The sequence below is a fragment of the Chaetura pelagica genome, unplaced genomic scaffold, assembly GCF_000747805.2.
Source record: "Chaetura pelagica isolate M959 unplaced genomic scaffold, ChaPel_1.0 scaffold244, whole genome shotgun sequence".
NCBI lineage: Eukaryota > Metazoa > Chordata > Aves > Apodiformes > Apodidae > Chaetura > Chaetura pelagica.
The window spans coordinates 2,481,623-2,494,916 of record NW_009953719.1 but is presented as its reverse complement, the minus strand read 5'-3'; the positions used below and the strand labels follow the sequence as shown (position 1 = coordinate 2,494,916).

The window sequence follows — 13,294 nt, the reverse complement described above, 5'->3', positions numbered from 1 at the left end:
CTAGTTCTGAATCTGGAGAATGCTCTGATGATTGCTGTTGGAAAAGCTGCTGAAGTAACTACTGGTTGCCTTTCAAAAGGGAAAACTAATTTCCTCCAAATCATCACAGCCATTCCTTCAGGAGTTATCCTCAGATTGGTTATCAACATCCATTTTATCACCAAACTGCAAACATTTTATGGAGTCTTCCTCTGATTTCAGTGATCAAAACTGGGAATAAGGTTGAATATTGACATAGGTAAGATCACATTTTTGCTGCTGTGCCAGCAACTTTCTCAGCTACTGTAGTCATGTCTAAATTATTCTAAAATTAGAATAAAAGAACAATATTAAAGAACAACCTTTCCCATCCCATCTCCATTCAGCAATTTCTTTAAATGTCTTATTCAATCACTCCACTGGAATCTCCTTCAGAGATCACAAATACTGCAAACAGTGTTAAGCATTTCCTTTCAAGAGTTTGGTTCCATAGTCTTAGCTAAGTGATTAACTTTGTGAAAGGTGAGAAACCAAGTCATAAGACATAAAAGCAAGCATGTTTATTATACTTTGTAAGATCTGAATTTAGGAACCTGAAAGCTGAGGCCTCATGCCACACCTCTTAGATTTATACTAGAATATTACCACACAAATTAAGCCCATAGGGGCTGTAGGGTACAGACACATCTGTCTGATTTTGGATATTCTACCTGAACAGGACTTTGTAGATCAAAAACTGAAGTGTGTTTATGATATACTGATGTACAGATGAAAACAGTTTAAATCCTAGGCCACAAACCAGTATTATCAGTAACCAAAGAAATCTTTTGTTTAGGCCAACAATATAATTCCAGAAACTACTGTATTACTAATGATTGTCCTTTTTTTCAATAGGTCTTCATAGAAACAAATCAGTACAAGTAGATAAACTGAGTTTTAGATCACTGCTGCTGTCACAGTACCAAACTCAGAAAACAGCAGGAAGTCCAATTCAGCTAACAAAGGTATGAAAGATCTGGATCTAATCCCTTGTTTTATCTCTCAACTAAACTGTATGTTATTCTGTAGATTTCAGGAATATGCCTGAATAACCTGATCTGTCAACTTTCTAGGATGTGGATTTTGTGTGAATGTAATTACAGAAAATATGTAGGGCAAATGTTGTGTTACAAAATAAGAATATAATAGTAATAGAAATTACTAATCTTTTTATTAGTATTGCACTGACTGTGTACTTTTAAAAGTCACAAAACAATTATTCTCTTATCATTTTTACCTTTAATTGCCAATTACAGGAGAAAAAGACTTCTGAAGATAAGAATCAAAAAACTAAAGCAAATGAAGCATATACGGATGCCCAATGTAGAACAGAAAATCAATCAACCAAGAGAATACCAAAGCCAGAAACTTTTAATAGAACACATAGAGGTATATTTTAACATTTTTTTTAGAAACTCATTTGGTATTTTCAAAAGTTGAATGAACAGATGGTAGTTTACATGGCTCTGACAGCCATTAGCTGGCACCTGACTGGCCAGAGCTAGCTGAACAAAATTATGTAATTAAGCATCACTGAAATCAGGCTGCTGGCACTGCTGTGCTGACAGCAGAGCAGTTCAACAGAATAAGGCATCTTCATACTGCTGTGCTTCTAAAAGGAGCTCCAGGTCCTTTATCTGTTGGTAAAAAGTCAGTGTTTCATTTGTAAAACTGTGCTTCAATGAATAGTTGTTAATCCCCCCCTGATGAAATACTGATCTCAAATAGTTGGTTGTGAATCTTTATCATAGATGATCTCAACATATATATCTAGTTTATGATCTACTGCTGAGAAGGAAAAGGTCTTCCTCAAGGGTTAGGAGTGTCTCTTCATTACAATGATCACTGTAAATCGATGTTAGGTAAATCTTAGCCATTGACTGTGTTCTTGTATGATGGTTATACGCAAAGGACTCATCTATAAACACCTTTACACACCTTTACTTTGAAGCAATTATATAGAACTTCTATTCCTTTAGCTGAGTTTTTTCTTTCTAAAAATATTTATGTTATTTTCACTATAAAGAGTCTTGTAGAAAGAACGAAGATCTGAATGCCATCATGCTAAATACTTCACAAATGGCTGGAGATGTTACATGACCTAAAGGTCATGGATTTATAGAGGTGAAACTAGTTGTTGAGGTCAGTTACTAGATCAGTAACAGAGCTGGTAATCTGGAATGCATTAATGTGTTTTGAACTCCAACTTCTCAGCCTCCAGCCTTTCCAGGCTGCACCAGATAACTGAAGTTATCATTTGTCTTTGAAATCCCTTTTTAAAGCTGACAGAAAATACAGGTCTTTTGATGCTGCCTGTCAATCTCTCTCCTCACTGTTTGCCAGACTCTCTTCTGGCTTTCTCCCACTGCCAATATCAGACTTACTTGAAGCATTATTTAGCTATTTTAATTATTGCAACTTCATATTCTCCTTTAGGCCTGGACTCTATCTCATTTTGGAGGTACCGTAAGTCTCCCCACAGCACAGAACCTACTACAATTTGTCCACTGAAGCAGACAAATGCATTTACTGTAGGCCTTCACTATACACTTACCTTTTCATAGTAAAGAGTGGAGTCAACTTATTTGAGGGTTAGAGAATTGCAGTATATTCTGCTCTACGCAACAAGCAACCGTGTTGTCAATTAAGAGAGAAAAACAGATCTCTTTTAGGTTCCATTTAAAAGCAAGAAAATTACAATTAGAGTTGAGATCTCATCTGGTTTCTTTGTTGCATTATTACTTTCTGGCCCTATACTTAGACATTACTGATTATATTTAATGAAATTATAGAATAGTTTGGCTTTGAAGGCACCTTAAAGATCATCTAGTTCCAACCCCTCCTGAATGGGCAGGAGCATCTCCACTAGACCAGGTTGCTCAAAGCCCCATCCAGTCTGGCCTTGAACACTTCAGGGATGGGGCTTTCTCAACTTCCCTGGGCAACCTGTGCCAGTGTCTCACCACTCCCACACTAAAGAATTTCTTTCTAATGTCTAACTTAAACCTACCTACTTCCAGTTTAAAACCTTTTCCTTTTGCTACATGCCCTTATAAAAAGTCCCTCCCCAGCTTTTCTGTAGCCCCATCAGATACTGGAAGGCCACTCTAAGGTCTCCCTGGAGCCTTCTCTTCCCCAGGTTCACTAGCCCCAACTCTCTCAGCCTGTCTTCATACGAGAGGTGCTCCAGCCCTCTGATCATCTTTGTGGCCCTCCTCTGGACTTGCTCCAACAGCTCCATGTCCTTCTTGTGTTGGGGGCTCCAGACCTGAACACAGTACTCCAGGTGAGGCCCCACGAGAGCAGAGCAGAGGGGAGAATCACCTCCCTTGACCTGCTGGCCTGACCTGATTCTTTTGATGCAGCCCAGGAAATGCTTGGCTTTCTGGGCTGTTAAGTGCACATTGCCAGCTCATGTTGAGCTTCTCACTAACCAGCACCCTCAAGGCCTTCTGCTCAGGGCTGTACCAAATCCACTCTCTGCCCAGCCTGTATTTGTGCTTGCGATTGCCCCAACCCATGTGCAGGACCTTGCAATTGGCCTTATTGAACTTCATGAGGTTGGCATGGGCCCACAGGCTCCCAAGCCTGTCAAGGTCCCTCTGGATGGCCTCCCTTCCCACCAGCATGCATGTTAATTCATTTAATAAAAATAAATATAATTGGAAAAGGTAAAAATATTTACCTGGATTCAATGGTACAATTCTGTTCTTTAAATCTTGCCCCATCCTGTTATATTTATTCATAAATAGCATTGCCCATAACACTCAAGAATGAAATACTATCAATTATAACAACTGAAGTAATTAATTAAGGAACTTAAACTTGCTCTCATTAATGCTTCATGACTCTTTATGTTTCTAGGCAATTTAAGAACATTCCTAAAATCCCAAATATTTCATTTTAGGGCATTTTGGGGAGGGCAGACTGCTGATGGAAGAACATGCTTTCTTGGAATTTATAAACGAAAGAGAAAAAGAAACTGATTTGCTTAAGCAGGAGCTGGAAAAGCTGATGAAAACTGAACAAACTCCTCTAAGAGACAGCTTAAAAGAGAACAATCAAGAGAAAGATACTGTAAAAGAATCTGAAAAAGAAAAGCCAGAGCAGCTAAATAAGAGTGAGAAGGCAGGGAATAAATGTGTAACTCCAGGTCCAAGAAACAAAACACACGCTAGGCTGAAAAAAATATACATATTCTCAGAAGCCACTGAGAATTTGCATCATGGGCTTCCTACATCAAGTACAAAATCCAGTCTTTGCAACAACAGACATGCAGGTCAGAACTGCAGTGAAACAGCTCAATCAAAAGCAAAAACTTCATTTGATTTATATGGACCATCTTTTGGTAAAGTTACCGAAAGAAGGCAGGACGTCACTTCCACTGAAGCAGAAGTCTGTGCTCAGATGACATTTGCTGATAGGAAAAACAGTCTTACGAAAGAACTCTTTGGACCAGGCTGTGTTTGAAGAGACAACCATTCAAGTTCTAACATGGGAGGAATGAAGAAAGAGAAGTGAAAGGATGCAGGATTACACAAGACAAATTTCAAACCACCAGTACTAACTAGTTCATAAGGCAAAGCATCTAACACTAATGACATAGCCATAAGAATACCCAAACCAATTATTTTATTTGATATTTAGTGAAGTATATCGACTTTTTTTTACTCTAGAAATATGGATATTTTTTAACATTTAAAAAAAACTAAACCTTTTTTACTTTCATTAAATGCATATTAAATCTTACAAGTACTGAGAATTTATTTTGATGATTTTTCCAAAATGATGGTCAGATCTATTGTCACAGAAGTGCATTCTTCTTTCTGTTCTTGCTCCGTATGCAGGCATGTGCATCTTCCTAAGAGTGCCTTAACAATTACTACATTTTTACTTGTTAAAATGTGTCCAAGCTAGTACAAATTATAAAACAAATTAGTCCTTTTGCACCCTCTCTGCATTTTGTGTTTTGAAGCTGATTGGTAGCTGGCAAAACTGAGCAACCTGCTTTCATAAGGTTCATTATTGGGTCAGTACCAACAATGTATTAAAATAATTTTTTATTTTCTTCACTCCTGAAAAGTTTCCAGAATTCACACATAAGAAAAATAATTTGCTATTACATTGTTTGCACAAGCATTATAAAGCTCTAAAGCTTCATTCTTTTCCACTGTTAGAACTTATCAAAGCAGTTTGCCTGGTAACTTCCACAGCTGACATCCAAAGATGAATGTGCAAGAGTAAACTATTGTTTTCGAGAAGTCAGGCATAACAAGTTCTCAAAAAGCCTTTAAAAATCCTGTGTTTAAGGTTATGTAAGCAAGGGTAGGAGGATTATGTTTTGTTCCTGATAGTAATTCATGAAATGCTTGCTAAATTGTGATGTTAGGGAAAACTGGGTATTCTATTAATTTTAAAATGCAGTAGCACTTAAAAATTTTGAAACATTATACCACAAAAGGTGATTAAGACATTTAGATCTGAACGCACTCAGAGTGTATTTTTAAAAATCTTTTCAAATTCTCGAAGCAGTGCTTAAGCTGTATAGTGGACAGGCTCCAAAGCATGAATTGGCTAGTCAGAAGAGTAGTTTTTTCTCCTCTCTTAGCTTTTAATACAACGCCTCTACTGCTGTCCCAAAGGTAAGGGCAAACAAGCAGACATAATCCAACACTCCTATTTGCACTAAGGAGGTGACCAAAAGCCTTTCACCCTTACACAAATGTTGCACTAGAGCATGCGTGTTTGATGACCCCATGCCAAGTATGGATGAACAGCAAAAGCCACTGGGAAGATTTTAAATTATGCCGTTTTTCTTGACTTCACTGTCCTAAGCACCATACAAGCTAAGTAAAAGTATCACTAGCTGCATCTTTAGATTCAGAAATGTCAATGTCATAGTTAAATAATTTGTCACAAATACATTTTAAAAAATACAAAATGATTCCAACAGTATCTCCTTATGCAAGAACATGGTGGGGGGTGGGATGGGTGTTGGTTTGGGGTTTGGGGGATTTTTATTTTGTAGTTTAATTTGTCACAAATACATTTTAAAAAATACAGAATGATTCCAACAGTATCTCCTTATGCAAGAGCATGGTGGGGGGGTGGGATGGGTGTTGGTTTGGGGGATTTTTATTTTGTAGGGTTTTTTTAGGAAAACGAATTAACACTGAAAAATGCATTAGAAAACTTTAAATGGGTGGAAAGGCTTTATTTCATTAATAAAAACACCATGATACATAACATTCAATCACATTTTTTCTTCATATTGGCTAAACATAATCCCAAAACAACTTTTTTTAAAAAATAACATTAAAAAAACCCCAAGCAATTCATGCACACATACACACAATGTCTCATGACCTTTTGAACTGGTTTCTAAATGCAGTGCTAATTATGGAGGGCCCCTAACCCCTTCCTTCCTGCAGGAAGGCAAAGGACCTGAAATAACATACCAGATGCATTCCACTGTACACAGGGGGAAGCTGAACGAGAATTGTCAAAGCCCAGCAGAAGAGGGAAAGGTGTCCTCTAGAGCTTTGCTCTGGCTCGTTTTTTTTAAAAAAAAGAAAAGTAAGTTTGGAAAAAGAACTTTATAAACCACCCATGCGTTTTACAGGACAGCAATGCCAGGGTTGCAGACACCACTGTGGCATGGAAGATAATGCAGCTTTGTTGCTATGCTACAGACATGGTATTAGGAAGAATTCTGCCTGCCTTTAAATTCAAAATATCGTGGCTATTTCCTGTATCCAAATACAGCAAGAAAGCTTTACTCCAAAACAGAAAATTATTTTCCCTTCTCCTTCTGCTTGCTGCCTTTCTGTTACTACTTTAGATATTTCAATCACTAACTTGCGTTTTTACATTTACACAGCAGTTTCGGGCTATCCTGGACTGCCATTAATGTATGCTAAAGCCCTTGGAAATGTAGTACCCTGAAGGAACTGCACTGTCTTCTACTTTCTTAACGTGGGAGCTTGAGAAGGCTGATCAGACCCTTACTCACAAACACAGAAGGAAATTGTTTGAGTGATCCTCACTTGGGAAGCAGAAAAAAACAAGGAAGGAAAGGTCAGTTATCAATAAAAGTAGGAAAAAATTCAAGTGTTCAATGAGTTTTCAAAGTCAGGGGGGAAAAAGTAGCCAGCCATCTGTATTTGACAACTGAGCAAGTAAGTCTCTTAAGGCATGATTCTGCAGATGTGTCCTCTAGTACCACTTGCCACGAAATACAACCCCACCTTTGGGTGAAACTGACATACAGCAAAGAAACAGCAAATCTCCCCCATCTTCCAATTAAAAAATACAAATCAAACACTTTTTGATTCTGGTGAATATATACCATGACATGGTTCTGCCATCAATCAGTGTTCATGTTGGTCAAAATAGACATAAAATGAGGTTCTATAAATAGCAACGTTATTCTTTGAAAACTGACCACCAAACTGAAAAAACAAAAGGGAAGATAAAATAAATCTGAATGAATACTAACTGACATCCAAATGAAGTAGCAAAGATTATCTCAGACCTAGTCTCATGAAAGACAACTGTTCCTTTTTTTTTTTTTTAAATTCACTTAAAATGGTGATCATGAAAATGTAGTTGAGGTCTCCATGGATTACTGGGATACCTTCAGCTGAAAGGGTGCAGCATGATAGCTACAACTTTATTACAAACCACAAGCCAACAGGTAATTCCAACACCACCTGAAAGAGATATAAACCATCACTTAAGTCATTGCATCAATAACCCTGAAGCACACAAACTTCTGAAAACAACTGTGGAAGTGTAAAAAAAAGAAGCGTAAAAGTTATGACATGGTAAGGAGGCACAAAACATCTTTCTTTTTATTTACGATTATCTCAAGGGATGGCAGCTAAACCCATGCTCATTCCAAGAATAGCTGAAGATTGTCTGGGGAAAAGAGTGCCAAATAACTCAAAAAAGGGCCAAACTGTGGCTTCAGGAAGACCTTATAGCAACCTTCCAATACTTCAAGGGGTCCTACAGGAAAGACTGGGAGAAACGTTTTACCAGAGAGTCTAGTGACAGGACAAGGGTTAATGGTTTTAAACTGCAAGAGGGGAGATTTAGGTTAGACATCAGGAATAAATTCTTCACCATGAGGGTAGTAAGGCAGAGGAATAGGTTGCCCAGGGAGGTTGTGGATGCCCCCTCCCTGGAGGTGTTCCAGGCCAGGTTGGATGAGGCTTGTGCAGCCTGGTCTAGTGTGAGATGTCCCTCCTCATAGCAGGGCAGTTGGAACCTGATGATCTTTGAGGTCCCTTCCAACCTTAACCATTCTCTGATCCTATATACAACCCACAGGTAAAAATATTTGCTATATATCTAACAGAAAATGTCTAAGGTGCTGAAGTTAAAGGCTTGGCAAGTAACAGAACATTTTGCTAGAACCTAAATTCAAGATTTGACAGAGGTAAAAAGTAAATTTACTCTGAAATTTTCATCAGTCTTTTAAAAAGTATTGAATTCAAAGTTCTCTCCTTTCCCCTTGCTCCCCATATAGCTATAAAGAAATATATAAAAACACCACTGAGACCTCCACTACTAACCCAGATGCCTTGTGCTGGTGTTTTACAGGGTCCTGTTACTCCAACTAGCAGCACAAAGATTAGTATTGGTATGATGGAATAGAGGGTGTGCCCTGACTGTAATACACAGCAGGTCCATATTGCAGACTACAGAGAACCATGCTACACAGTATCACAGAATACATAGTTCCTCATAGTGCACATGTGAAGAAACAACTTTTTTTGTCATTTTTAGACATTTTTCTGTTTATCCTCTAGAATTCAAACCTGATCTCTTTACTGTGATTATCAGCCAAGAGAAAAAAAAAAGGAGATTTGAAGGCAGACATGAATGTGAAACTTTTTTAATGCCTTCAACAGCTACATAAATGAACGTTTTCCAAGGACTATTCCCCCACCTTGCACCAAAGCAGACCCTTCTCTTGCCCAGTAAGGATGCTGGATACAAATCACTCTCTAGACAGCTTTTAAAGATACAACAATATAAAATTCCAACAATGTATTTCAGAATTCCTTCTAAGGCAACTAGGACTTACAAGCCTAAAATGAAGATTGACCAGCAGCATTTTAGCTTGAAGGTAATTTTCCATACTACATGGTTAACTCATTATGCCTGTCTCCTTATACTGTTAGCTTAGAGCCAAGCACACTTTTCACTCAGAAACAAGTGTCTGCAACCTGTGATATTGTTCTGATCATGAATCCATTATATTGGCCAAAAGAAAAGGATTTAAGTAGGTAAAAACGCAACAGAAGTATGATGGGGAAAAGGGTGGGAACAGACAAGACAAAATGCCAGGAGACAAAATACTTGAATTGTTCTGGAGTTACACTACTATGAAACCCCAGCAATTTATAAGAAACACACGTAAGCAATACCGACCAATTAAGTATTTGCCCATTTTTAAACCCAATTCTACTATTTCAGTGGAGTCGTTAATAAAAAAATATTTCCAACTTGAAATCTTCCCCAGCTTGGGAAAGGTGATCCTTCTAAGGTGCAGTCCTTACCTGCCACCCCTGTAGGAAAGGCTACCAAGCGCTCCAGTGGAGCAAGCCACTTGCTTGGAAGCACTGTAACTGGCTCAGAGTAGTACTTCCAAATCAGAGAGATCATCAAGGCAGCCTGGAATTGAAATTTTTATTAGCTTGGCTAGTAACACACATCAAGGTTCATTTCCACCACTATTCTGAAGCCATAAAAACTCTAATCAAAGGGAACAGTTTCTCTGTTTTGCTACATTGGTCTTAAGCAAGTTCTAAATATGTTTAAACTTGGTACAACCTTAAATTTGTACACGATATTAAGAGGTAGCAGTGAGTGCTTTCTTCGGAGACCCTGGTTCCAATCTAGCAGAGACAAACACAGTAGTAGTAACTGTTATATTCTGATGACTGTGACCATAATCCTTGTCTGCTAGGAATCCAACTTTAACATTACCGGGACACCTTCAGGTTGAGCACTGTCATCCTTATTAGCAGACAATTCTTGGCATCAAGCCTGAACTACAAGACAGTCTAATGAGGCACTGGGGGGAAACATGTGGCAGTTCCAAGTGGTGATTTACATTCTCATCAAAAGCACATTTTGTTTCCAAAAACATAAGCAAAACATATTTACAGGTATCAGAACTTTCCTGGGTCCAGTGCCATATATAAATGAAAAAAAAACCCAACGCAACAATGATGAAAGGGCTAAGACAAAACTCCTATCTTGTCATCTTGTTACCTTAAAACCGGAAACACAGGGCTGAAGTGAAACTCAAAAACTCCTTCCATCCACAAGTACTAGACCTTATCAGCAACATCTTTCCCTTCTATTTCAAGAAATTATTTCAGTTTGGCATACGCTGAGTCACTGGAATGTCAAACACCCGTGTAACAAATCATCAGCCAATAAATGCAGGAGAGAATTCTAACACTACTGGGTATTTGGTTTTGTACTTTATATTCATAAGAAAATATTTACTTACTTGTAAGATGTAGAACACAATATTTATAACCCACTTGATTTTGGCTAACTGGGCAGTTCGTGCTTTCACTGTTAAAAAAAATACTCTGCATTATTTATAATAGGGAATGGCACATAAAATTATTAACGTATTAATATTTAACTCTTCAAATCAGGACATTACACTGTTCAAAAAACATCTCTTTCAAATGACTCATAGCTATATTGAAAGTACCCTTCTACAATAAAGTGCTAAGTTCGTATCTCACCATAGTTTCTTATTAACCCTAATTGTGAAAAACTGCAGGACACCAATATGCTAGACAGAGAAATGCCACACATAATCAAGAACACTATTCCCAAATGAGAACAGTCATTGTGGCTACTAATTTAAGAACCTGCTCCAGATGAAGTATACATTTTTCCCTTTCCTGGAAGGGAAGAATGATGACTTTAGCAGATGCGCTTTTTGCCTTATTTCATTTCAGTACACAGTTAAGACTATTCCTTCACTAAGCAAATCTTGGTCAGGCTTGGTATTAAAACTTCTCATATATATTTTTCTGCTGTTAAAATACCTCAGACCAGTATGAAGCAGCCCAGTGAAGACAGCACATCTTCAGAAATAATGGTGGCCTAAAGTTTTCTGAAAGAATGTTGGTTGCTAAGTAAACAACTTAAATTTAGTTTAATTGAAATTACTGGGCTAAGAATTATATTACTAAAAGAAATCTGAAACTGCCAGTTGTAAATATTGTCTGGAAGAGAGGGAGAGAGAAGGAGGAGGGAGAACAAATTAACAGTAGGAATGGATAAGAAGGGAAGGAGGAAAGCTGAAGGAGAAATATACTTAAAATTGAAAACACTCTTGAGAAAATGTTTTTCAGAAACTAGAAGAGTGAGTAAACATTGCAGTCTACCATGGGTTTTAAGCTTGTCAGTCATTTTGTTAATCTTTCTTTCCAGACGGGCATATCTAGCAAACTCATCCATCATACTAATGGTTGAGAGTTCTTGCTTCATGTTGTGAATCTCGGCTCTCATTTGGGATTCCTGCTCTGCATCTTTTTGTAATAACCTGGATATCTAAGAAGTAAAGAAAAAGTATCAGTTATTTATCCAGAATTTCATTGATTTTCTTTAATATCTATAAGCTGCTTAAAATTAAAAAATCTGCTAAAGACTCAAAAGACTCCCGTAAAAAAAAAAAAAGGCTCTCTTATCAAGACTCAGGAAAACCTTGGCTTATGGTTTGGAACATATTCTACATTTTTACTCTCTTGTTCTGGCTGAAGCAAACCAAAAAGGGTTTTAATGTCACTGCAGAGCACTGATTTCCAACTGTGCTAACTATGGCTAACAGCCTTTTCCTTCTTTATTTCTGCCTTGATCTCCCCATCTCCCCACTCATTCTGCTGCCTCCTGAGACCTTTCAAACCTCCCAGGCCAGGCCCTGCTGCTGCATCCTGAGCTGAACAGCTTCCTTCCTCCCTGCCGTTCTCATCATCCACTGCCTGGACGACAAACATCAGGTACATGCAGGAGGGTCAGGGACCAGGGAAGCATTCCTTCTCATCACTGCTCTTTCCAGCTCCAGCAATGCCCTTTACTCACTCATCATTGCCATTTCCAACTCCAGGAGCCTCAGCAAGGGCCTAAACTAGTTTATGGGGAAACTTGATTCACTGAAGCCCAACTTCAGACCTCACCAAAAATGAATGGCTCACAAATTGGGAATCACTCCTCCAGATTACAGATTGTCTAGTCTGGACTATCAGAAGCACAGGAACTGCCACACTGGCTGAGAGGTGTGATCCACCTAGTGCAGTATCTTACCACTGCCTCAAAAACAGAAACACAAATTCCCATTAGTTGTTACTATTTCCTTGCATCATATCCATGCGTTTTCTTGTAACACCTCACTGGTTTCTTGGATAAAATTATTTCCTACCAACAGAAATGTAAAAAGGTGATCACATGCTGTGTTATCAAACATTTTTTTCCCCTTCTTTTACCTTCCCACTTTATTTTCATGAGGCACCACCTGCTTACTGGCTCATTAACTCCTTTTACCTTAGAAATGAAGATACAAAGGACGTAAGACCTTTTTCTTGCTGCAAATCTTTCTAGCTTTCTCAAGACATGGGTATCTTTCCCCCACAAATCATGTTCTCAGTAGTGCAGCAGATGAGAACATGACTTTGTCACAAACCACAGCAGAAAGCTGAGCAAAGAGTTTGGTTAATCATCCACATTAACACCAGGTTCAGCTTCCCAAATTGTTAAGAATGACTTCTAAAGGATTTTTATCTGTTATCAAACAAGAGTACACTGATCCGTGTGACGCTGCAGTCATTTATCTGAAAGAGCAAAGCGGCAGGTGTTTCAGTGTGGTTTCTCACACGCAGGTTTGTTTCTCAGTCTGTTGGTCCCTAATTCTGCGACCCACGCTCCCACAGCAACGCTTAAGATCGGACCAGGGGGCATCCTGATTGTCTGCGACTTAAGGAAGGGACTGCAATTTAGGGAACTATGACGCCCAACTCCTTAATCTCCGTATCGACTTATCCTCCTTCTTAACAGGGGAGATGTCCAGCTGTCGAAAACACGGAAAACCGAGCTAAGCTGCCCTTTTATATTCCCTGCCGCGTTCCAAGGGCCGGAGCCGCAGAAGAGACACTTCAGGCGCTGACAACCCGCAGCTCTGCCTCGCAGACCCGCGCACCCGAGGCTGCTGCCGGCATCAGGGCGCTACTCCCCACCTCCC

At 38.7% G+C, this 13,294-nt stretch overlaps 3 protein-coding genes across 3 annotated transcripts in view; 2 read left to right on the top strand and 1 right to left on the bottom strand.

Moving 5' to 3' along the window:
• LCA5L (Leber congenital amaurosis 5-like) overlaps positions 1-4,488 on the top strand; it is a 16,106-nt gene extending 11,618 nt beyond the window's left edge. Inside the window, 3 exon segments of the mRNA XM_010000442.1 lie at positions 874-983; positions 1,275-1,407; positions 3,926-4,488. Of these exon segments, the coding sequence (XP_009998744.1) occupies positions 874-983; positions 1,275-1,407; positions 3,926-4,488 (806 nt within the window).
• Positions 4,489-7,656: 3,168 nt separating this feature from the next.
• WRB (tryptophan rich basic protein) lies at positions 7,657-11,607 on the bottom strand. The gene is made up of 4 exons (XM_010000427.1): positions 11,448-11,607; positions 10,550-10,617; positions 9,588-9,702; positions 7,657-7,730 (listed from the first exon to the last, which is right to left on the bottom strand). Exons 1-4 carry the CDS (start codon positions 11,569-11,571, stop codon positions 7,657-7,659), a joined length of 381 nt encoding a protein of 126 aa, XP_009998729.1. The 5' UTR covers positions 11,572-11,607.
• Positions 11,608-13,059: 1,452 nt separating this feature from the next.
• HMGN1 (high mobility group nucleosome binding domain 1) overlaps positions 13,060-13,294 on the top strand; it is a 7,025-nt gene continuing 6,790 nt past the window's right edge. The window contains exon 1 of the mRNA XM_010000440.1: positions 13,060-13,083. Coding sequence (XP_009998742.1) covers positions 13,060-13,083 — 24 coding nt within the window. The remainder of the gene's footprint in view (positions 13,084-13,294) is intronic.

Bases quoted from the DNA above. Each gene is read 5' to 3' on its own strand.
- WRB (XM_010000427.1), bottom strand. From the start codon at position 11,571: ATGAGAGCCGAGATTCACAACATGAAGCAAGAACTCTCAACCATTAGT. The intron at 10,618-11,447 runs GTAGACTGCAAT...TTTTTTTAACAG, and splicing joins TGACAAGCTTAAAACCCATG to TGAAAGCACGAACTGCCCAG. The intron at 7,731-9,587 runs GTAAGGACTGCA...TATCTCTTTCAG, and splicing joins CTTTCCTACAGGGGTGGCAG to GTGGTGTTGGAATTACCTGT.